Source organism: Lingula anatina, chromosome 10 (genome assembly GCF_051362555.1).
Source record: "Lingula anatina isolate TDL-2025a chromosome 10, LinAna3.0, whole genome shotgun sequence".
Classification (NCBI taxonomy): domain Eukaryota; kingdom Metazoa; phylum Brachiopoda; class Lingulata; order Lingulida; family Lingulidae; genus Lingula; species Lingula anatina.
This window is the reverse complement of record NC_141776.1, coordinates 17071365-17096991: the sequence shown is the minus strand read 5'-3', so window position 1 is coordinate 17096991 and position 25627 is coordinate 17071365. Positions and strand designations below refer to the sequence as shown.

Below are 25627 nucleotides of genomic sequence, written 5' to 3'. Positions count from 1 at the left end.
AGCAAATATTTCTTTCTTTTTATATTATTTTTTATAATACCTTTTTAAAGGCTTTTTAAAATCCAAATCATTCTTTCATCGAATCCCACAAAAAAGTTTTATTTGGAGGAGTGGGGGCTGAGTACTTTGACTGCTAAGTCTACGAGAAGCCTCTTAATATCCAATGCAAGGGCAGGGTTATTGTCACCTTTATATTGCTTTTTATTGTGCTTTAGGAGTTGGGGAATCCAGCACATCTGATGCAACGTGCATTTGCATATGTGATAGCTTTTAGGTTTAGGGAAACTCTCATTTGTTTGGACATTATATTAAATTCATCTCAGTGTCTCCTTGGTAGGGACACATATAATTTTCTTTCTTTTTGATCAATTAGTTCCAGTTTTGTTTTCATACGTCAAAGGATTTAAAACAATCACCAAACTCTGAGCCATATAAATATGTGTCACAGGCCCAGTCCTAATCTAACCATATGCCTAAGAGGCCCAGACCCCATCCTAATTAGGGCCTGGCTGTGCCCAGTCTTAATGGTGTATTTGCATTGTTAACAGCATAATAGGCAAGTTAATTGACCAAGTGAATTAGTCAAGCTGCCAATTTGTTGGTATGTCATGTGTAATTGCGCGTGTTACCTTGTTTATTTTGGGGCGGATAGGTTCGTAATTTAGACTCGAATTTGGAGCAATTGGCTTTTTTAATTGCCGCCCGTTACAAAGGACAGTTTTTGTTTAGATCATGCCCTATACATACGTATGAATAAGCTTGGACTTGTTTCATTTTTGCCCGTATCGGTATGACCCGCTTGAATACTGAAGAAGGGGAGGGGTGGTGAAAGGTAAAACCACGCCAAACCATACTATATCCGGTAACACTTCCACCACATATATTATATGAAAGACACATCATTGCCAAAAGAGCATTTTTGGTGAAATGCGAGTATTCTCTCGGTATGTACATCAAATAATTAACTACCAGCCTCTCGCGATATATGCCTCGAGCACCTCGTTGTGGCATATAGCACTCACATGTGAAAGAAGTGCTAAGGTATATGTGTTTGTGATATAAAACGAAATGAATTCATGATCCATACATGACGATTATTCATGATAATTCATACACAAGCTGTTTGTTTTGCTGATCCTCAGTTCTACCTGAACCTGTAGTTTTAGTTACATTCTGAATTAATGACCTGCCCCAAATATGTCCCAAAGGCGGCTTAGCTACGGGTTTGGTGTGGGAATAAAATGTATTTCCAGGAAATGTATTCATATTCCGTGAACACTGGCTATATGCACTAGCAATCACCATGGCCTTTATAATCAATTCGACTGATTTGGAATTGATGGCCTGCCCTAAATAAGCTCCATAGGCTGCCAAGCTACGGGTCTGATAATGGCGATTAACGTGATGTGAACATATATCATATTTAACATTACCAGAACGTTGTCACGGTACGGTACTGTTCAAAGGAAAAGGAGCATCATTTGGTAAGTGGCATTAGTCTTCACAAAGGCTATTGGTGTGCCAGGAGCTATAGTCCAAGAAATAGAAGTCCAGGGATCCCTTTATGATAAGTACAAGTTAAGATTATGGAAACGCCTTTTTGGTACTCACTTTCCAGATATGTTCAGGTGGTCAGAAATTCTAACAAGATGATTATGAACCCCTGCAGTAATCAACGCCAAATGTTTGCCCGGTATACCATAAAAAGCGTCCAATACTTGACCCATTTAATAAAAACAATATCAATGTGGGCACGTGTGAAAATTCATTTAGTGTTTAGAATAGATGTATGTATAGATAACACGTTACATTATGGTTTTGCCTCTAACCAATATTTTGCAGAAATTGACTAACCCCCGCCCCCCTTTACATTGCCCCAAGATAATTCAGTATCTGTATACTACGTACGCCTGCTTCAAAACAAGAAAAATATTATTCAGGACAACACGAACTTTAAAGTGGACGGGATTCGTCGTGAACTAAAAGATGTGATAAACCAATCTTTGAATGAATGTTATATAAGTGATACAAAGCTTACACGTTAGAAAGGCGGAGTTAATAAGAGTTGAGTGATTAAAAAAAGATGAATATCTAAGTGGGAACATGATCCGGAGGCTATCGGGTTTATCTATCATAGTTGATCTTAATAGATGTGTTGTCATTGTAATTTATTTATTTTTATCAGGTGAATAACACGCTTAAACTACAGCTTGCTTCAGAAACTACTTGCTTCAGATAATTTGGCGCAATGTATTCTTGGTGTTTCCATAGAGATTGAAATACATTGAATATATGGAGAGTATGCTGTATAAGTCAAAGTGCTTTTAGTAGACCTGCAGTATTTACAGTAGTATATCGATATATACAGTGACATTTAAAATAACATAGAATGCATTTTCCTATATAATAAAATTATGTGAAACATAACAGAAAGCTACGCGAACATGTAATGAATAAGTATAAAATATGCAATGTTCGTAAAATAATACACACAATGGACAATAGAAGTGTCACCCCTACTGATCGAATACTTGGGGGGGGGGGGGGTGAATGACTGTGGAATGATATGCTCCTGGTATCATTTTAGTAACATCAAATTTAACAAAAAAGTGTAGACTAGGCATTATAACTACTCAAGTTCTGCCCACTTTGATTATTGATAACTTGATTATTATTATTTGATTACTCTGATTCAGGGGGTGACATTTCTATTGTCCATTGTGTGTAGTTTACAGGAACAGGGAGTGTATATGCATCGAGGGTGTAACTTACCCAAGTTTTCACCCAGATAAGATAAAATCACGCCTCCTTCCCACTAGGTCGGAGATAATACAAGTGCACGCAAGTTATTGGAAGTCCCTTCTTATTTTATGACTAAGCTGTATTGTTCGCCCTGATTGTGACCTACTTCCACCCTACTGTGTGCCACATCTTAAATTGCTTGCGATCGATGGATCTTTGGTCAACTTTTTTTTGGAAATGTTTATATGCAATTTTCTTAAATGCTTAAACATGATACATGTTGGGTTTACAGCCTAATATGCTAGACATACGAGGTTAGCCTGCTTTATGATTTTAGGCCCTACTGGTCTTAATGGATCTGCTCAAACTGAACTCCCCTCTTGAGGAGCACAAAATCAATGTATTCGTTTGGCTACAATTAATTACCATCACTACCATGGCCGTGCAGCAGGTGGATCCAGAATTTTTTATAAAGGCGAATTCGCATATGCCCCCCCCCCCCCCGCCCTGGAGGGCCCCGAAATTTTTTGTGTTTTAGAAGGCGAATGGTGCCATTTGGTATGGTTTAGTTTAATTTCAAGAGTAGACCATTGGTGTGATTTTTTTCAGAAATTGAAGGAGGGATGCAGGACCTTCCTGACACCCCTCCTAAATCCACCAAGCAGTCTTGACTACAAATTAATCTGTGGCAAGCAAGTATGTTTAATGATAATGTAGCTGGAAAATAAAACAATTTGCGTCACTGTTGCAGGATTTTTAGAAAGAAGGTCACTACATTCATTTAATTTATGTTAGGCCCCCTTGTCCATATTTTCAGTAAATATCAGTGATAATATCTAAGGTGCTCTACTGGTGGAAATATAAGGCTATTGATAGGATGGGTATCTGTGGCAGTCATGAAGTGACCTTAAATTACTTCGGAAGTTTGTAACCATAACAACAGAATTATGATATAACTCTGCCGATATAAAGATTATGTATCCATCTTTCAATTGTGGTATTGGTGGAAGTAATGCATTGATCACTTCTTGCACATTTGCACAGCAAACTTCGTGGAAAAATACACTACTTTCACAGTTAAAAAACTGAGACGGGAGCCCACGCGGGGCAGTGAAATGTGCATGTGGCTGTGTCTTTATAAAAAGGCAACGGAAAGCTTTAATATTTTACAGTAATAATAAGGTCACAAAGATGATTTAAGTGTGAGCAAAATGGGTGTATTCTGTGTGAACACAACCTTGCCACTATTTGACCGATTCGTCTGATGGTAGGAAAATCTTGCTCTTAAAGGCCAGTACATTGAAAATATCCTTGACAGAGCTGAAAGTAAAAAGTTGTTTCCATAAACTATAATGGCATATTATCCATATTTCCTACCAGTAGGTGCCTTATACCCTCATCATGCAGAAAACACACTGTGAGCGAGGCTTGCAGACAAATTTAACTTATAGCAGGAAAAACACTGAAAAATATGGATCAATTATACACAGATGTGTTAAAACGTTCAATATACGCCGTTCTCAATTATGTTGAAAATCTAACAAAATGGTCTCCAATAACCTCAGCATGTAATCAGTCATCTCATGAAAATTTGAGATGCAAATGGGAATCAAACGATAAAGCGCTGCGTATCAGTTAGTGCAATGTGAAACGAATAAAATCTATCGAATTTTACAGGTATTTTACTGGTCGTTTTTTAGGTTCTGTAGAGGTCCTGTCTTGTACAATAGTGCGTAATATTGTCTAAGACACTATTCTCTCCCAAGATATTCACTTCTGATATCCCTCCTTCATCTTTTTGTCTCCTAAAAACAGTACAACGAGAAACTCGAGTCAAAACCGAGCAGTTTACAATCCTTGTGTTTCATATCTTAACTTGTTAACTGTTTGATACCGAGCACAGAGGAGTAAAGTGTATATTCTTCTGCCCTGTGAACAAGGCTTAGGCAAGTGGAATGGTTGATTAATTGCACAAAATGTAGAGGCTTTGAGTTTCAATGCGAGGCGTTTTCCCATGAAATAGTGGAAGAAGTTTTATAATAAACATCCCACGTTGCTCATGCTCTGTTTGTTAAATTACATTGATTTTCTGTCGATGCATGAACGAAAGACAGCTAATGAATGGGCAAATTTATAGATTTGATCATTTGATTGGTGACGTGGTTTTTAAAACACTTGACAATTAAAATGCTTAAGAATATAAAATACGTTTTATCAAGCGTAGTGAAAATAAATTTGTATAATACCACAAGATATGGAAATCTTACATGACAAAGATTAGTTCATCACTTTAAATGCACTTTGAATTATAGAGCATTGTAAGTGACCCAAAAAAAAAAGACTGTAATTCAACAAGATGATATAAAATTTTTGTTTAAACTTACCCAAATTAAATTACAAAAGAATATTTTAACAAGGGGCGATTCATTCTTATTCATATCTCCCTCAGTGCCACTTATTGAGTACACTGATGGTTCTGGGATATCAGGACAATACATCGCTCGACTTTTGCCTGGTGCAAAATACGGCCCAAGTAAGTAAACGTATCTATCTTCTTGTATATCCTTTGCTAATGAAATTCACTACCATTAGCTTTTCGACCTACGTGTTCCAGCCCCTATGTTCCCTATGCTTATATCTGTATGTATCGGATACAGAAAGGCAACAAATGAGGACATTAAGGTCGTCTCGCATTTGTGGTTTTGATGGTCAATTCAAACCAAACGCCGCTGTGGTTGAAACGCTATAAGAAAGCACGCATGGGAAATTTTATAATAATGAAGCTGGTCCGTGTAAAACTTTTGCTTTATGTTGCGTAAACAATGTTCAGTAAAATGAAAATGCTCATTTTGCGATCCACTTTTTTTGCCTGATGGGACGCACAGCGCTTTCACTTAGAATCTTAGCAGGGGGCACTTTTCTAGCTCACACATTGTGCTTATGACCTCTGTCCAGGAGGTTATGTTTTTGGTTCCGTTAGTTTGTTAGCTTATTAGCAACTTAACGCTCAAATGTATGTACGGATTTCGATGAAATAATAAGGGTTGGTCAAAAATGGGCTAACTTAAAAGTGACAAGATTTTGGTCATGATTCATCCATCATTCAATGGTTGATTATTAGTTCATTATTAGTCCTGGCGAAGGTCTGTGTTCTCTGGGTGCCTTTGCTGTTTTTTCTAATGTGGGCTTGGATTCCGATACATCTCTGCTTTATTGTTGTCTTAAATGTATTTGTTATGTAAACCATTTACAAGAAACATAATTTTATTTATCTAGTCCGTAGAATCATCAAAGGAGCTGGACGAAGACAACGAGTTAAGTTTAATAGAGAAAAGGATTTCGTCATTCTGCGCAACATAAGTAAAAGGTTGGAAGAGCGCTGAAGTTAGTGTCTAGTTTCTAGTTTCCAGTGTCGATTTTCAAAAACGAACCTGGCAACCAGAAACTAGTGTCGTTTTTCAAAAACGATTCTGGCAACCAGAAACTAGTGTCGTTTTTCAAAAACGATTCTGGCAACCAGAAACTAGTGTCGTTTTTCAAAAACGATTCTGGCAACCAGAAACCAGTGTCGTTTTTCAAAAAACGATTCTGGCATCCAGAAACTAGTGTCGTTTTTCAAAAACGATTCTGGGAAGCCAGAATCGTTTTTGCGAAGAGAAACAGGGGTGGGCAGAAGGAGAGGCAACAAGCGGTGTGCGTGTACCGCGACTAGGTAACCCTCACCGCGAAAGCCGGGCAGGGTTTTACGGTCTCTCGTCGACGTGCACTGAGACCGAGACGGTCGCTGATTATTGCCTACGGGGTACGGGCAAATCTCATCGCAGAAGCTTGACAGCATGTTTACAGTGTTACGGTCTTTCCTCGCCGCGCTGGGATGCCGAGTTGACCGCCGCTACCAGTCACAGGCAGCCTGCACAGTGGAAGCCGAGAATGGAGTTTAAGTGGGGGGTGGGGGTGAGGGTGGGGGAATAAGGGTGAGGTTGAAGAGGGGAAAGGGGAAAGGGCCCCCCCGGGGCCTCCCTTCGTAGTTTGAAGTATAATTTTTAATTTTATTGAATTTTTCAAAAACGATTCTGATGCCCAGAGACCAGTGTCGTTTTTTGAAAAACGATTCTGGCAACCAGAAACCAGTGTCGTTTTTCGAAAAACGATTCTGGCAGCCAGAAACTAGTGTCGTTTTTCAAAAACGATTCTGAGAAGCCAGAATCGTTTTTGCGGAGAGAAACAGGGGTGGGCAGAAGGAGAGGCAACAAGCGGTGTGCGTGTACCGCGACTAGGTAACCCTCACCGCGAAAGCTGGGCAGGGTTTTACGGTCTCTCGTCGACGTGCACTGAGACCGAGACGGCCGCCGATTATTGCCTACGGCGATCTCGGTACGGGCAACTCTCATCGCAGAAGCTTGACAGCGTGTATACAGTGTTACGGTCTTTCCTCGCCGCGCTGGGATGCCGAGTTGACCGCCGCTACCAGTCACAGGCAGCCTGCACAGTGGAAGCCGAGAATGGAGTTTAAGTGGGGGTGGGGGTGGGTGGGGGGGATAAGGGTGAGGATGAAGAGGGGAAAGGTCCCCCCGGTGCCTCCCTTCGTAGTTTGAGATATAATTTTTAATTTTATTGAATTTTTCAAAAACGATTCTGATGCCCAGAAACCAGTGTCGTTTTTTAAAAAACGATTCTGGCAACCAGAAACCAGTGTCGTTTTTCAAAAACGATTCTGAGAAGCCAGAATCGTTTTTGCGGAGAGAAACAGGGGTGGACGGAGGGAGAAGCAAGCAGCGGTGAGCGTATACCGCGACTAGATAACCCTCACCGCGAAAGCTGGGCAGGATCTTACGGTCTCTCCTCGACGTGCGCTGAGACCGAGACTGTCGCTGATTATTGCCTACATCGTACAGGTAGCCTGCACCGAGGAAGCTGTGCTGAATATACAGCCTCTCTCGCTCGTGTGGCCGCTGATCCGCATCGATGATGCGGTGAAGTCGATCTGTGCACCGCAGCTAGACATCGATCGGCGGACGTCTCGAGAGAGCGTATCACCCTGCTCAGATACGCAGGGAGGTTTACCTGGTCGCGGTAGACACTAATGCATTGCCAGTTCCCTCTCCCTACGTCCACCCCTGTTTCTCTCCGCAAAAACGATTGGCTTCTCAGAATCGTTTTTGAAAAACGACACTAGTTTCTGGTTGCCAGAATCGTTTTAAAAAAACGACACTGGCCTCTGGGCATCAGAATCGTTTTTGAAAAATTCAATGAAATTAAAAATTACACTTCAAACTACAGAGGGAGGCCCCGGGGCCCCTTCCCCCTCTTCAACTCACCCTTATTCCCCCACCCCCACCCCCACTTAAACTTGCCTCTCCCTCTGCCCACCCCTGTTTCTCTCCGCAAAAACGATTCTGGCTTCTCAGAATCGTTTTTGAAAAACGACACTAGTTTCTGGTTGCCAGAATAATTTTTAAAAAAACGACACTGGTTTCTGGTTGCCAGAATCGTTTTTCAAAAAACGACACTGGTCTCTGGGCATCAGAATCGTTTTTGAAAAATTCGATAAAATTAAAAATTACACTTCAAACTACAAAGGGAGGCCCCGGGGCCCCTTTCCCCCTCTTCAACTCACCCTTATTCCCCCACCCCCATCCCCACTTAAACTTGCCTCTCCCTCTGCCCACCCCTGTTTCTCTCCGCAAAAACGATTCTGGCTTCTCAGAATCGTTTTTGAAAAACGACACTAGTTTCTGGTTGCCAGAGTCGTTTTTCAAAAACGACACTAGTTTCTGGTTGCCAGAATTGTTTTTGAAAAACGACACTAGTTTCTGGTTGCCAGAATCGTTTTTGAAAAACGAAACTAGTTTCTGGTTGCCAGGTTCATTTTTGAAAAACGACACTAGTTTCTGGTTGCCAGGTTCGTTTTTGAAAAACGAAACTGGAAACTAGAAACTAGACACTAACTTCAGCGCTCTAAGGTTGGACACAGTGCATTCTAAACTGTTTGTTTTTCATCCGTTCCTATACACATTTTTAAAATTTTTGTTTAATACCGATCAAATAATACTTTGGGTTAAAAAACAAAGCTCTTAAGGAAGAAATATTTAAAATACGCATTGGTCATCAGTTAATAATTATATATTTGTTTTTACTAACAGCAAGGAAATACATATACCTTCTTGAAATTCATGACTGTTTTTATGAGTTTATTTAACCATATTTTAAGCAACCTCGAAGATTTGCTTCAACTCACCAATGTCATTGGGGAAATCGAACAGGACGTCAAGTTAGAACTAAGCACTGAATACTGCAGAGAGTATACTTTACCAAATAATGCCAATAGAAGAGGTCTTTGGGTATGATCTACCAAATATAATTTAATTCTAATAACTTTTTAGAATGTTGATTATTGTGATTTCTCAAAGCAGTTCACTTTCCGTTACGAAGACAACAAACTTTTCTAAATGTTTGAATCGTTTTGGCTATTGCTTACATACTTATAAAGTTAAAGTCTTATAATCATTGTCATATTTCTGGGCAATATTTGAAGTTAAGGGTGCATTTAATTTGATATTGACAAGTGCAGTTGCAAACTCAGAATTCTGTCCAGGAATTTAAGAGATCGTTAATACAGACTTGACATTTAATATGGAATATTTTTTTCCAAATCATTTTTCATCAGTTTTTTCCTATTTTGCTGACTGATAAATGGAAATAAGGCTTAAAATTGGGTTTTAATAACTTTTAATTATCCTTTTGATGTCATTGTGTCTTCAGTTAATTAATGGAATTCGCCAGAGAAGCAAACAAAAACACATTGCCTATTCTATATCATACGTCAACAATTAAAAGAGATATTTTGGATCTCCATATTTTCCAAATTATTTTCTGTAAAAGAGTTACACGCCTCACAAAGAACCCCCATGTCAGTGTCTAGTCACAGTAACGGTCGCTGTTACGCTTGACCTCTTCTGTCTGCTACCAGCGCTCTCAAGGGGCAAGGCATTCCTTGGGTTAGGTTTTTAGAGTTAAATCTGGAATAACATTCCAGGCATCGGTCAAAATCTGTCCAATTTGGTCCAGTTTTGTTGTAGGACATGTAGGCCATTGATTCGGCGAGTAATGGCCTACCCACATATTGTCTATGTGGTTCAAATGTGGCGATTTTGATTACCAAGGTAGCTGCTCATTCCCTTGGTTCTGTAAGTAATCTGCTTTTAAAAGTGCTCTGTGTGTACCGGAAATTTCACAGTTCAACCTAAAATTGTTCCTAAGGTGCCCCCTGTCAAATGATAGTCAAGTGGTTCCCAGATTATTCCTTTATTTGATCTGGTTCAGGTTTTCGTGGATGACCATCATTGGTGTTTTGGCACCAATGTGGTATCCGCTCCAATTACCGACGCTGTTAATGAACTTAGTCACTTTAAACGCGGCACACGCTTAGTTGTTGGCCTCTGCTGGATGTCTGTAAATTCTGTTTTGACAAGTTGAGCGGTATAGGTGAAAACTGACCTCAATAAAGAAAGCCACGAGTTTTCAGTGTTCAACTCAGAAACAGTCAAGGTCCCCAATTCATTAGAGAAAGATACAGCGATGTTTTGCTGTTTACAGTGGGTTCCCCCGAGGTTGTCTGGTATTCTAACCAGCTAAAACCAGTTTGGTGTTCGCTAAGGGCCTTGAAAAATGCGTTTTGGTGGCAATTTACCCCTCATTCTGAACGGACTGGGTGGTTTTTGTTTAGTTGCAACAACATATCCCGACAGACAGTACGTCCTGTACCCTGGTGGTAAGATTTCAATACATTGGGTGTGGTCTCTGTGTAGGTGCATCAGTCTGGACATTACTCTATAAAACTGTGCGGACCGTTTCGTTTGGCGCAATTATCTGTCTGGCAATGCCTGGCTTGTTCGAGCCATTCTGCCACAGATTAACAAATTTGCGGAGCAGTGCATAGCTCATTTTACACCTTGCAACACTGACCACTTGCATGCCAAATTTCAAATTCTTCTATGCAGTAGTTACCGACATATGGATACTTTTTTGGAAGAACCATGCTTTGCCAAAGCCAAGCTTTGACCTGCCCAAAGGATCACTACCCAATTAAATCACTGCATATTACATAATGCAGCAGCGCAACAAACCTGGAATTCAGTGAATTGGAAGCGACACACCTGACTACACACTTCTCCATTCACATATCTTATATGAGATCTGAGTTTTTTGAAAAAAGGATGGATTTTTTCTTAGGCATACCTTCGAAACTGAAATATTCCATATTAAATGTCAAGTCTGTATTATCTCGTATATCCAATGGGTGGGTTAGATGAAGCATTTTCTATGTTAAACATGATTAATGTCCAACTTGGTATATTTTGATATTTACTTTCTAGCAAGACTATACATTGACTGCACACATTTGGGAAAATTACTTATGCAAGAATCTGTTTTTGCAATATGCCTAAGCTAGTATTTTGTATATTTCCATACTTGCAGGGGTTGAACACTCTTGATGGCAATCCACACAATTCCAAATATCGAATCTGGGGCGATGGAGAGGAAATAGATTTATATGTGGCAGACACAGGCATCAATCCAAATCACAAAGATTTCACAGGGAGAGTTACCATTGGTGAGTTGTGTCCGATTGTCTCCATGCAGCGTTGCAGCAAAAAGCATCACCTGGTTTGCAAAAGAGCAAAGCAAAAAAGGGAGCAGTCTTAAGTGCAACGACAGATAATGCAATCATTTAACATTACTAGGTTTGCAAAGAATTCCAAAATTGTCTTCGGATAGTGAAGTTATCTCTCCATTGTGAAGATTGGGAAATCTGGATTCTCTTAATTTTGAATGGAAATGGGGAGGTGACAGGTCATAAAATTTGCTTACAATACAACTGCCATTATGCATCTCAAATGTCTGTTTTTCATATATTTGAAGAAAATTAGAGTTCCAAGTGACAGTCGGCGTGTCAACTTCACTTGCTTCTTTGTAGTGACATTTTAGGTTCAACACATATGGATGGTTGATTACTTTTTTTTCAATTCTTTTTCCAGGATGGCCCACATCTACGAGTGTGGATGACGATGGTCATGGCACTCAAGTGGCCAGCATCATCGGGGGCATCAATTGTGGTGTGGCAAAACGTGCTAACATCATTTCCCTGAAGATTTGTTTAAATGGTCAATGCACTATTTCCTATATATTGAATGGATGTCTGTGGGTAAAGCAAACAGTGCAAAGCAATGGGCGTCTTTCCGTTATTAACATCAGTCTTGGGGCGCCGTTCTCCAGTTCTCTGAACGACGCAGTCGATGATCTACTCGAAGCGGGAATCCCCGCAATTTCTTCAGCTGGTAATTCCAATAAAGACGCGTGTGCTCGTTCTCCTGCTAGCACTCCCAATGCCCTCACTGTCGGAGCCTTTAATGACGACTTTGCAAAGGCTAGCTTCAGCAACTATGGTCCTTGCGTAGACCTTTTCGCCCCGGGTAAGAGTATCAAAGTTGCTGACTTCTCTGGAAACAATAGATATACTACTAAGAGTGGCACCTCCATGGCAGCTCCGTTTGTGACCGGCGCTGTAGCTGCCTTATTGCAGGTCCTCAGAGACAACGGGACTATCAGCTCACCCTCTGCCCAGGCCGTCAACTACACAAATGAGTACATCATACAGTACGCATTGGCTGGACAACTTACGGGTGTCAATGGAACCAATTTGGCTTTGTCTACTTCATGCTTGGATAATTGAGTCCTTTCTACTTCAGTAAAAATAACGTACTAATGTACTAGATCTACTCCTATTGGCTTTTTATGTTCTCAGAGCAGATTTCTCTGAATAAATCTATCACTGCAGAGCAAATATTTCTTTCTTTTCATATTATTTTTCATAAAACCTTTTTAAAGGCTTTTAAAAATCCAAATCATTCGTTCATCGAATCCCACTAAAAAGTTTTATTTGGAGGAGGGGGAGCTGAGTACTTTGACTGCTAAGTCTACGAGAAGCCTCTTTATATCCAGTGCAAGGGCAGGATTATTGTCACCTTTATATTGCTTTCTATTGTGCTTAAGGAGTTGGGGAATCAAGCACATCTGATGCAACGTGAATTTGCATATGTGATAACTTATAGGTTTAGGGATACTCTCATTTGTTTGGACATTATATTTCATTCATCTCAGTGTCTCCTTGGTAGGGACACATATAATTTTGATAGTCAGAAAGGTTTCATTTATGCTAGATCCTGAAATTTGATTTACCTGTTGACTGTTTCGTCTGTTCACTCTGACAGACTTAGTCACAACTGAATTACTTGTTCAGGTGAAAGTGAACAGGTAATTATCTCAGTCTTGATGATGACTTGTTAGCCCCTCTCGCCCCATCCCCCAGGGTGGGTTTGAGAATGTCGTCATACACATGGGACAGTCCAGGTAAATCAAATTTCAGGATCTAGCATAAATGAAACCTTTCTGACTATCAAAACTTAGATCCAATGAAACTATTTTCACACATATAATTTTCTTTCTTTTTGATCAATTAGTTCCAGTTTTGTTTTCATAAGTCAAAGGAGTTAAAGGACAATGTTCATGTAAAAATCCATTTCTAAAATTTTGAAGATACAGCACTCAATCTATACACTAGATGTATGTTTTAATCGATCCCCGCCATTTAAAAATGATAAAAACAATCTATTAGTAGAAAAAAAGCGTTTTAATAAACCTCACCTCAATATGCAAAAATGAAGCAACAGATCTGGGTCACGTTGTACTGTGACGACAATCACGATAGAGGTCTATGAGACTCAACTGAGCTGCATGGTGCATACAGACGGAGAAGTTAAGGAAAGGTGTGTTGAACGGAGTTGAGGAATTTTCGTTATGCCTCGGTGTGTTGCCGTGGGATTCACCAAAATTGCAGCTCTCGTTGACAATCTTTCTTTGTCTGTGACGGTCTTCCGTGACTTACTTACTAACTTTGGTGACAATAGTTGCGATGCTCTAGATCATGGTCACCTCAGGTGGTTTAGATCATATCAAGAGCTGGTAGTCTTTCAGATTAACTGTCATCAGTTGGCAAACTTACTGATTGCTGATGCATTTTAAATGCATTGTAGTTGACCAAAAGCTCGTTTACAACAAACCTGTTAATTATGCACCGCTGCAATTCCCAAGCCAGGTAATAACAGGTATGAAACTCGTCTTGGTGGGCTTTCATATTTTTCAATATATCTCATTTATTTCATGGGGTTATTTTATTGGTATTTGTAAATGACGTTAAATATCAATACTTAAACAATTAAGTTCAAACACGGTCGCGAACATTAATAAAAGAAATTGCTCTCAGGGTATCTTGAAGCTTCCGTGGAAGAAAACGTGTTGAGGAAAAACAGGAAAAAGAGCGTTATATTAAAGAAAAAATGGGAACTGCTATAATAAAATGGTTCGTTATCCTAATTCGTTTATGCTTTGAGGATTTGTTTCTGAAGATTATTTCATCTGAAATATTAAATAATTTAAAAGATTGATTATTTAAAAACTTGAAACGCAAATTCTGCGTCAGTACGCAATTTTTTTTTTTTTTTGCAAATTTGTAAGCTTATAACACCGTGCTATAAAGATCTACTCAAGAAAAAAATTTGCTTGGGTAAAATTGAGTACGGAATGAACTGGAGACACTTGGCTTGTCATTAAGTTTACACGAAAATATGTCAGGTAACTTTATACTGTCTTTGAAAGAGTAAAGATTGAAAGATAATTTTACACAAACTTTGACGGGGGAAATACCTACAAAGAGTAATGGGCTATTTCGCCAACATCTTGTTGAAAATTTTACACTGCAATTCTATTCAAATAAGCTAAGGAACTAATTGCCAAATTAATACTCTCATCACATAACAGGGGGGTAACCAGACCTGCAAAAATTGTACGCACATATTTAAAAAGATTACAAGCACATACAGCAAAATGTAGACTTACGCAAAACATGAAGGACAGCGTAATCACAGCAAATGTACCTCATATAGTAGCTTAATATCCATTAATAATAAAATCATCATTTAAGTCAAAAATATTCTTGCGATTTAATAACTATTTTAATTTACCCAGAACGGTATATTTATTTTAAAGGCGGTTAACTGAAATATAGTTTTATGATTTGTTTGTGAAAATTGCCCATGTCACTCTGTTAGTTTGGAGGTCTAAGCTGGATCAAGTCCGTGTTAAAATTCCTATGAAGTTGTGCAGGAAAAATTCTTCCTTTCTTTCTCTAGCTCCTCGATAAACCTGGTGTTCAGATTTTATCTAGTACCCCCAGGTCTACGGGAGCTGCGCTTTGTAACTAACGCACAGGTAGATTTTTACCTGAGATAACTGGAGTAAAGCTTAGATAGAGAGTGCGTTCGATACAAGCAAGACAAATTGAATGCCATTTAACCCTCTAATTAAGAGGTAAAGGAAGTTCCAGTTAGATGGATGATTAAGATAGGACTTGTAAAGGTAACGGGCATTGTTTACCTCAGTTTAATAAAAGTATGCAAGACGGAGTGTCAGCGGTTTAATAAAATAAATTGAATTTCACAAATAACATGGACCTCATATGCAATAATCAACATTTCCCTTAACTCATTCAAATGCAGTGTTTTATACAACTTGGGATAACCATAATGAAATGCTTGTTAAAGAAATGACTAGACGGGAAATGGTTTTACACAGCTTCACGAGGATTTAGACCCCTCGGGTAAGAGATTTGAATGAGTATAAACTTTTATCAGAAGCCAGAGAAGTCATCTTACAGGTAGACAATGCAGCTCAGTTTGACAGCTAAGCACGCTCTGTTCTCCAGTGGCTCGATTGTCGTCATTGGACCACGTGACCACGTAGCTCATTAACTCCCAGGCCGAGCAAATAGGACGTTTTTTAAAGCCAAAAATTTACAAAATGAGCTTTTAATTTGTGTATTTGGATAAAGATATCGTTAGTTGGGCATGTTTTCTGAAGAATATGTTCCGTTCAGGCCATTCTGACGGCATGAAGCAAACCCTTTAACACAATCACCAAACTCTGAGCCATATAAATATGTGCCACAGGCCCAGTCCTAATCTAGTCACATGCCTAAGAGGCCCAGACCCCATCCTAATACAGTGTTTTCCACGGTCACGTGACTTCCGCTAAATTTTCCGTTAAAACACGAGATTTAGCGGGATTTGAAGTTTCAAGGGGAAAGTGCGGAGTGTACACGACGGACGCCATATCGACGAGTGCTCGTTTCGATCTGAATTTTCAAGGATTTGTAACATGATAACACCTGAATTTTTTCGAAAACACATTCGTGCGAGTACTTGGAATAGAAATTTAACAGACGTACCTGATGACTTTTCAAAGAAAGAACTGAAAACGTATCTCATAGACAGCAAGGACAGAACATACGACAAGAAATTTGTGCGGGCATTCAAAAGTCTGAAAGCTTATCGGTATTTTCAAGATGGATATGTGCAGAAAATCTACAAAACAGCTTTAGTGGACCACTCTGTGTCACCAGAAAACTGTCATGTTTAAAGCTAGACGAAAACAACAGGCCATATTTGAATCAGAAACATAGCTACTTCACTCAAGTCCAGGGTCAAATGGCTGTGTACAACATTCATGAGTATGATGCACAGAGTAGGATCTCTTCATTGAATCTGTTCTGTTTGATGCTGTTCATTGGGCATCTGTGGTTCCTAAACTGACCAATTTTTACAAGACATTCATTTTGACAGAGTTGGTGTACGCTACTATTAAACATTTTTCTTTTTCATTTTTTTTTTTTCATTCAAAAATTCAAGCTTTATTCTATACATGCATTTAATACCAAACTGAGAATATGTGCAATATTATTCTGCATTGTGATCTTGTATTGTGAAAATCTTTAGTGTTTTATTTTCATGCTGTTATAATAATACTTGCATGATAATAGTCCTTTTTTTGAAAATATTTTTCTTTTGTGTATTTAACATGGATATAGATATTAAATAACACTGTGATAAAGAAAAGGTTTTAAAATATGGTTGTATTAGATGGTGCTATTATATAGGTTTTACCGGAATACAGTAGAATGGAAATGGTTCTCAGGAGTGAACTTTCATCTTTTTAGACTAGATTTTTATTTTATTGATCAGTTGATGCAGGATTCCAGTGCAATTTGTATATATTTTATGTATTTAGCAGTGCAATGGATATTTAATTATATTGTGATATAGTAATGTTTTTAATTATAACTTAGTCTCAGGTGATGGTGCTTTAAATTAAAATTTGCCATGTAGGTTGGTTTTATTTTACTCGGGTGTTAATGTGCAGCTTTTTTAGATCAATTTTAATTGGAAGATGGCACGATGCTAGTGCATTTACTAGTACAGTAATTTATTTGCAAACCTGGACATGCAACAGCTCAGCAGTGAACAAATCAAATATGTCTTTGTGATAATATTTTTGTACGCAGTTTTACTTTTCTAAATAAAACGATGAAAGAAAGTAAATTTGCTGTGATTAGCTTCTTCAATATAATTTTTCTAGTCCTACTCTCCGCCGCTTCGACCCATGTCGCACTTGAAATACTGTTTAGCCGTTTTGCGTGACTTTGGTAAATCAGCTGATGGTACTGCATCAATAAACATACTATCTTTCCTGTTTGGCTTCCCGGATTGGAAGTGACAGCCACAGACTTTGAAGTTGTCAGTTATATATTTCAATGAAATGTTCGCACGACCAGCGGCACTAATCCTTAGCAATGTCGAACGTCTGTCTTTGGAAATACAAAAAAAAAAAAAACTACAAACATTGTCTTTTCTACCTCTCCGGTGGCTGCAGTTATACACACAGCAGTTGTCATGACCACCCATTACCGATAAATGCAAAGAGAGGGAGATCTACTTTACATCGTGACAGCCGTCCATGAAGGCCCCTTCTACTCTTGCCCCCTGAGAAACAGTCCCGCACAAAATGGCGCGAACTGCGCATGCTCACGATTTCGTGGAAAACACTCTATTAGGGCCTGGCTGTGCCCAGTCTTAATGGTGTATTTGCATTGTTAACAGCATAATCAGCAAGTTAATTGACCAAGTTAATTAGCCAAGCTGCCAATTTGTTGGTATGGCATGTGTAATTGCGCGTTACCTTCTTTATTTTTGCCCGTATCGGTATGACCCGCTTGAATACTGAAGAAGGGGAGGGGTGGTGAAAGGTAAAACCACGCCAAACCATACTATATCCGGTAACACTTCCACCATATATATTATATGAAAGACATATCACGGCCAAAAGAGCATTTTTGGAAAAATGCGAGTATTCTCTCGGTATGTACATCAAATAATTAACTACCAGCCTCTCGCGATATAGGCCTATGCCTCGAGCACCTCGTTGTGGCATATAGCACTCGTGAACAGTAATTTATCTCACACGTGAAAGAAGTGCTAAGGTATATGTGTTTGTGATAAAAAACGAAATGAATTCATGATCCATACATTACGATTATTTATAATATTTCATACACAAGCTGTTTGTTTTGACGATCCTCAGTTCTGCCTGTACCTGAAGTTTTAGTTACATTCTGAATTAATGGCCTGCCCCAAATATGTCCCAAAATGCGGCTTAGGTACGGGTTTCATATGGGAATGAAATGTATTTCCAGGAAGTGTATTCATATTCCGTGAACACTGGCTATATGCACTGCCAATCACCATGGACTTTATAATCAATTAGATCTATTTGGAATTGATGACCTGCCCCAAATACTGTATGCTCCATAGGCTGTCAAGCTACGGGTCTGATATGGGCGACAAACGTGATGTGAACTTATATTATATTTTAACGTTAGTTGAAAATACATCAGGACGTTGTCACGGCACGACTCTGTTCAAAGGAAAAGGAGCATCATCTGGTAAGTGGCATTAGTTTTCTCAAAGGGTACTGGTGTGCCAGGAGCTATAGGCCAAGAAATAGAAATCCGTGGATCCCTTTACGATTAGTACAAGTTACGGTTTGTCGTAGTATTGGGTTTAGTATAGCGAATGAAATTCACCGGTACAAAGTAACGAAAAACAGACAACGTTTCCTAGCGGACAACCGTCAGTGTCACACGTTTATGGTAGTCTGCTAAGAAAGTTACGTACATGTTTTAATGATAAATAAATTTTGCAATATGTTGGGAGGTTTGGCACAGTATGTTATAGGCAATGCCAGACGCCTGTGCAACGTGCACATGCTTCTTATCGGCTGATTTTGGCACTTTTTCCTCCCCGAAGATGACATCCGCCACTCACGTACAGTAGATCGCGCTTCCATTTTTTCCGAGTCTTACTGATATTGATATCGAATTATCATCAGTATGCACTGCACATTAAAAAAAGAAAGAAAGAAAACAGCTTTTTTTGACCAGATTAGGCCATTACAGTCGTGGAACCGCCTTTCTGGTGCTCACTTTCCAGATATGTTCAGGTGGTCAGAAATTCTAACAAGATGAAAATGAACCCCTGTAGTAATCAACGCCAAAAGTTTGCCCGGTATACCATATGAAGCGTCCAATACTTGACCCATTTAATAAAAACAATATCAATGTGGGCACGTGTGAAAATTCATTTAGTGTTTAGAATAGATATATGTATAGATAACACGTTACATTATGGTTTTGCATCTAACCAATATTTTGCAGCTATTGACTGACCCCCCTTTACTTTGTCACAAGTTAATTCAGTATCTGTATAGTTACGCCTGCTTGAGAGCAAGAAAAATATAATTCAGGACAACACGAACTTTAAAGTGGACGGGATTCATCGTGGACTAAAATATGTTTTAAATCAATTTTGGAATGAATTTCATATAAGTGATACCAAGCCTACACGTTAGAAAGGCGGAGTTGATAAGATTTGAGTGATTAAAAAAAGATAAAAAATATAAGTGGGAACATGATCCGAAGGCTATTGGGTTTATATATCATTGTTGATCTTGGTAGATGCGTTGTCAATGTAATTTATTTATTTTTAGGTGAATATATTCTTGGTAACACCATAGGGATTAAAATGCGTTTAATGTAGGGACAGTATGCTGTATAAGTCAAAGTGCTTTTAGTAGACCTGCACTGTTTACAGTATACATACAGTATATCGTGCGACATTAAATTTAATATAGAATACAGTAATATATTCAGTGACATTAAAGATAACATAGAATGCATTTTCCTATATAATAGAATAATGTGAAACATAACAGAAAGCTACGATGGATCTGTTCAAACTGAACTCACCTTCTGTGGAGAACACAATCCAAGCAATGTATGCGTTTGCTACAATTAATTACCAGCACTACCAAGGGGGGCCCAAAATTTTTGGTATTTAAAAAGGCGAATGGTGCCATTTGGTATGGTTTAGCACTATGATTCAGCTAGTTAAATTTTTCTGTGAAAACACAACCTTGCCACTTTTTGACCGATTTGTCTGGTGGTTGGAAGAGCTTGCTCTTAGAGGCCGGTATAGTGAAAATATGCTTGACAGAGCTGAAAGTAAAAAGTTCTTTCCATTAAGTGTAATGGCACATTACCCATATTCCTACCAGTAGGTGCCTAATACCCTCATCATGCAGAAAACACAAATTGTCAAATGCATCACTGTGAGTGAGGCTTGCAGACAAACTTAACTTATAGCAGGAAAAACACTGCAAAATAGCGATCAATTATAAAAAAGATGTGTTAAAACGTTGAAATTAATAAAATCTATCGAATTTTTACAGGAATTTTACTCGTTGTTTTTTAGCTTCTGTAGAAAAATTGTCTTGCACAATAGTATGTATTTTTATATAACCCCTTTAATATTCTCTAAGACACTTTCCCAAGATTTTCACTTCTGATGTCCCCCTTCATCTTTTTGTCTCCGAAAAACAGTACAACGAGTCAAAACCAAGCAGTTTACAATCCCTGTGTAGCATATATTAACTTGTTAACTGTTTGATACCGAGCACAGAGGAGTAAAGTGTATATTCATCTACCCTGTGTCCACCACTTCCAACACTCTGGATCCGATTGTGTTTTAGTAATGTGTAAGTTCTGAGATTCAGGGGGATTTAATAATAATAATTCCATTTTACCAGTGTATAGTAATTGGATTATTATTTTAAAATTGGCAATTATTATGAAGAGCCCGCGCTTTATGAAAAACATTCTATTGTCATTCCTATTATTAGAAATAATAACAATTATTCTATTATCTGAAAGACTAAAATAAGTTTTCCATTTAGAATAATTGAAATAATTGTTTATAGAAGTATGCAGTCACTGGTGGGTATTTTGGTTTTCGGGATGTTTGCAATGACAGTTGCATATCAGAGTGGAGAGCAAGTGAACAACATGGTGCATAGAGACGCACCCGAGGCACCGCCGAGGAGAAAGGGAGATCACGAAGCCATTCGAAAAAAGTTGCAAGATGCTGGTGTATTGAGAGTGTCAGAAGAACAAAACTTAGGCAAGTAGAATGGTTGATTAACTACACAAAATGTGGAATCTTAGAGTTTGCAATGCGAGGCGTTTCCCCATGAAATAGTGGAATAAGTTTTATAATAAACATCCAACGTTGCTCATGCTCTGTTTGTTAAATTACATTGATTTTCTGTCGATGCATGAACGAAAGACAACTGATGATTGGGCAAATTTATAGATTTGATCATTTGATTGGTGACGTGTTTTTTTAAACACTTGACAATTAAAATGCTTAAGGATATAAAATACATTTTATCAAGCGTAGTGAAAATAAATTTGAATAATACCACAAGATATGGAAATCTTACATGACAAAGATTAGTTGATCAGTTAAAATGCACTTTGAATTATAGAGCATTGTAAGTGCCCAAAACGAAGACTATAATTTAACAAGATGTTATATAATGTTGGTTTAAACTTACCCAAATTAAATTGCAAAGGAATATTCTAACAATGGACGATTCTTTCTTATTCATATCTCCCTCAGTGCCCCTTATTGAGTACACTGATGGTTCTGGGATATCAGGACAATACATCGCTCGACTTTTGCCTGGTGCAAAATACGGTCCAAGTAAGTAAACGTATCTATCTTCTTGTATATCCTTTGCTAATGAAATTCACTACCATTAGCTTTTCGACCTACGTGTTCCAGCCCCTATCCCAGCGGGCAATTGAAACAACGTTGAACCATAACGTTGAGAAGGCATTGGATAAACGTTGGATTTGAAAGTTGTGTCAACCTCAGATAACAACGTTGTATCAACGTCAGAAAACAATGTTATATCAAACCCACCCAGCGGGAAATTAGCCTGGATGTGTTTAGCAGTAGGACATTTTTGTATGGCCTTTAAGTTAAAATTTCCAAAGTTTAGATTAATATATATATATAACAAAGTCACAGTCTATGATAGCAGGTTAACTATCTATCTATAATAGCAGGTTTACTGTAAACTCCATCACAATTACAGCAACTTATTCATTCTAGTGTTAGCTGACCTTGCAAGGAATTCAGTTTATTGGAATGTATTTCTGAATAAGAAGTTAAGAAAATTCACTAGTTAACTAAAGACACAAAACATCTGACACTTTTACTATGAAACCGTTTTGTTATTATTTTGATAAATTTAGTTACAGTATTTATAAACAAAGTATCACGTTTTCAATAATTAATATTTTAAATTACAATCCATAACTGCAAGGTTGTGTCATTGACCAAAATACAACGTTGAGTCAACGTGGCTGGATCAACTTTGATTTTACCTTGAATTTAGGTAGATCAAGGGCAATTCAACGTATCAACCTGTTTTCAACGTTGATCCAACTATGCCTGCTGGGTATGTTTCCTATGTTTATATCTGTATGTTGTTTTAACTTTACTTCATCGGATACAGAAAGGAAACGGGTGAGGACATTTAGGTCGTCTCGCATTTGTGGTTTTGATGGTCAATTCAAACCAAACGCCGCTGTGGTTGAAACGCTATAAGAAAGCACGCATGGGAAATTTTATAATAATGAAGCTGGTCCGTGTAAAACTTTTGCTTTATGCTGCGTAAACAATGTTCAGTAAAATGAAAATGCTCATTTTGCGATCCACTTTTTTTTGCCTGATGGGACGCACAGCGCTTTCACTTAGAATCTTAGCAGGGGGCATTTTTCTAGCTCACACGTTGTGCTTATGACCTCTGTCCAGGAGGTTATGTTTTTGGTTCCGTTAGTTTGTTAGCTTATTAGCAACTTAACGCTCAAATGTATGGACGGATTTCGATGAAATAATAAGGGTTGGTCAAAAATGGTCTTAAAAGTGACAAGATTTTGGTCATGAATCATCCATTATTCAATGGTTGATTATTAGTTCATTATTAGTCCTGGCGAAGGTCTGTGTTCTCTGGGTGCCTTTGCTGTTTTTTCTAATGTGGGCTTGGATTCCGATACATCTCTGTTTTATTGTTGTCTTAAATGATTTGTTATGTAAACCATTTACAAGAAACATAATTTTATTTATCTAGTCCGTAGAATCATCAAAGGAGCTGGACGAAGACAACGAGTTAAGTTTAATAGAGAAAAGAATTTCGTCATTCTGCGCAACATAAGTAAAAGGTTGGACACAGCGCATTCTTAACTGTTTGTTTTTCATCCGTTCCTATACACATTTTTAAAAATTTTGTTTAATACCGATCAAATAATACTTTGGGTTAAAAAACAAAGCTCTTAAGGAAGAAATATTTAAAATACGCATTGGTCATCAGTTTATAATTCTATATTTGTTTTTACTAACAGCAAGGAAATACATATACCTTCTTGAAATTCATGACTGTTTTTATGAGTTTATTTAACCATATTTTAAGCAACCTCGAAGATTTGCTTCAACTCACCAATGTCATTGCGGAAATCGAACAGGACGTCAAGTTAGAACTAAACACTGAATACTGCAGAGAGTATACTTTACCAAATAATGCCAATAGAAGAGGTCTTTGGGTATGATCGACCAAATATAATTTAATTCTAATAACTTTTTAGAATGTTGATTATTGTGATTTCTCAAAGCAGTTCACTTTCCGTTACGAAGACAACAAACTTTTCTAAATGTTTGTATCGTTTTGGCTATTGCTTACATACTTATAAAGTTAAAGTCTTATAATCCTTGTCATATTTCTGGGCAATATTTGAAGTTAAGGGTGCATTTAATTTGATATTGACAAGTGCAGTTGCAAACTCAGAATTCTGTCCAGGAATTTAAGAGATCGTTAATATTATCTCGTATATCCAATGGGTGGGTTAGATGAAGCATTTTCTATGTTAAACATGATTAATGTCCAACTTGGTGTATTTTGATATTTACTTTCTAGCAAGACTATACTTTGACTGCACACATTTTGGAAAATTACTTATGTAAGAATCTGTTTTTTGCAATATGCCTAAGCTAGTATTTTGTATATATCCCTACTTGCAGGGGTTGAACACTCTTGATGGCAATCCACACAATTCCAAATATCGAATCTGGGGCGATGGAGAGGAAATAGATGTATATGTGACAGACACAGGCATCAATCCAAATCACAAAGATTTCACAGGGAGAGTTACCATTGGTGAGTTGTGTCCGATTGTCTCCATGCAGCGTTGCAGCAAAAAGCATCACCTGGTTTGCAAAAGAGCAAAGCAAAAAAGGGAGCAGTCTTAAGTGCAACGACAGATAATGCAATCATTTAACATTACTAGGTTTGCAAAGAATTCCAAAATTGTTTTCGGATAGTGAAGTTATCTCTCCATTGTGAAGATTGGGAAATCTGGATTCTCTTAATTTTGCATGGAAATGGGGAGGTGACAGGTCATAAAATTTGCTTACAATACAACTGCCATTATGCATCTCAAATGTCTGTTTTTCATATATTTGAAGAAAATTACAGTTCCAAGTGACAATCGGCGTGTCAACTTCACTTGCTTCTTTGTAGTGACATTTTAGGTTCAACACATATGGATGGTTGATTACTTTTTTCAATTCTTTTTTCCAGGATGGCCAACATCTACGAGTGTGGATGACGATGGTCATGGCACTCAAGTGGCCAGCATCATCGGGGGCATCAATTGTGGTGTGGCAAAACGTGCTAACATCATTTCCCTGAAGATTTGTTCAAATGGTCAATGCACTATTTCCAATATATTGAATGGATGTCTGTGGGTAAAGCAAACAGTGCAAAGCAATGGGCGTCTTTCCGTTATTAACATCAGTCTTGGGGCGCCGTTCTCCAGTTCTCTGAACGACGCAGTCGATGATCTACTCGAAGCGGGAATCCCCGCAATTTCTTCAGCTGGTAATTCCAATAAAGACGCTTGTGCTCGTTCTCCTGCTAGCACTCCCAATGCCCTCACTGTCGGAGCCTTTAATGACGACTTTGCAAAGGCTAGCTTCAGCAACTATGGTCCTTGCGTAGACCTTTTCGCCCCGGGGAAAAGTATCAAAGTTGCTGACTTCTCTGGAAACAACAGATATACTACTAAGAGTGGCACCTCCATGGCAGCTCCGTTTGTGACCGGCGCCGTGGCTGCCTTGTTGCAGGTCCTCAGAGACAACGGGACTATCAGCTCACCCTCTGCCCAGGTCGTCAACTACGCCAATGAGTACATCATACAGTACACATTGGCTGGACAACTTACGGGTGTCAATGGAACCAATTTGGCTTTGTCTACTCCATGCTTGGATAATTGAGTCCTTTCTACTTCAGTGGAAATAACGTACTAATGTACTAGATCTACTCCTATTGGCTTTTTATGTTCTCAGAGCAGATTTCTCTGAATAAATCTATCACTGCAGAGCAAATGTTTTTCCTTTTCATATTATTTTTAATAAAACCTTTTTAAAGGCTTTTTAAAATCCAAATCATTCGTTCATCGAACCCCACTAAAAAGTTT

General features: G+C 38.4%; 2 protein-coding genes across 2 annotated transcripts; both read left to right on the top strand.

Moving 5' to 3' along the window:
* The first annotated feature begins 11181 nt into the window (after positions 1–11181).
* LOC106177164 (uncharacterized) lies at positions 11182–12475 on the top strand. Its single transcript, XM_013559853.2, has 2 exons — positions 11182–11356; positions 11781–12475. The coding sequence occupies exons 1-2, from the start codon at positions 11182–11184 to the stop codon at positions 12473–12475; spliced, it is 870 nt and encodes a 289-aa protein (XP_013415307.2).
* A 9060-nt stretch (positions 12476–21535) lies between these two features.
* LOC106177161 (uncharacterized) lies at positions 21536–25492 on the top strand. Its single transcript, XM_086997802.1, has 5 exons — positions 21536–21791; positions 23227–23317; positions 23566–23695; positions 24171–24306; positions 24730–25492. The coding sequence occupies exons 1-5, from the start codon at positions 21674–21676 to the stop codon at positions 25422–25424; spliced, it is 1170 nt and encodes a 389-aa protein (XP_086853928.1). The 5' UTR covers positions 21536–21673; the 3' UTR covers positions 25425–25492.
* Positions 25493–25627: the final 135 nt, after the last annotated feature.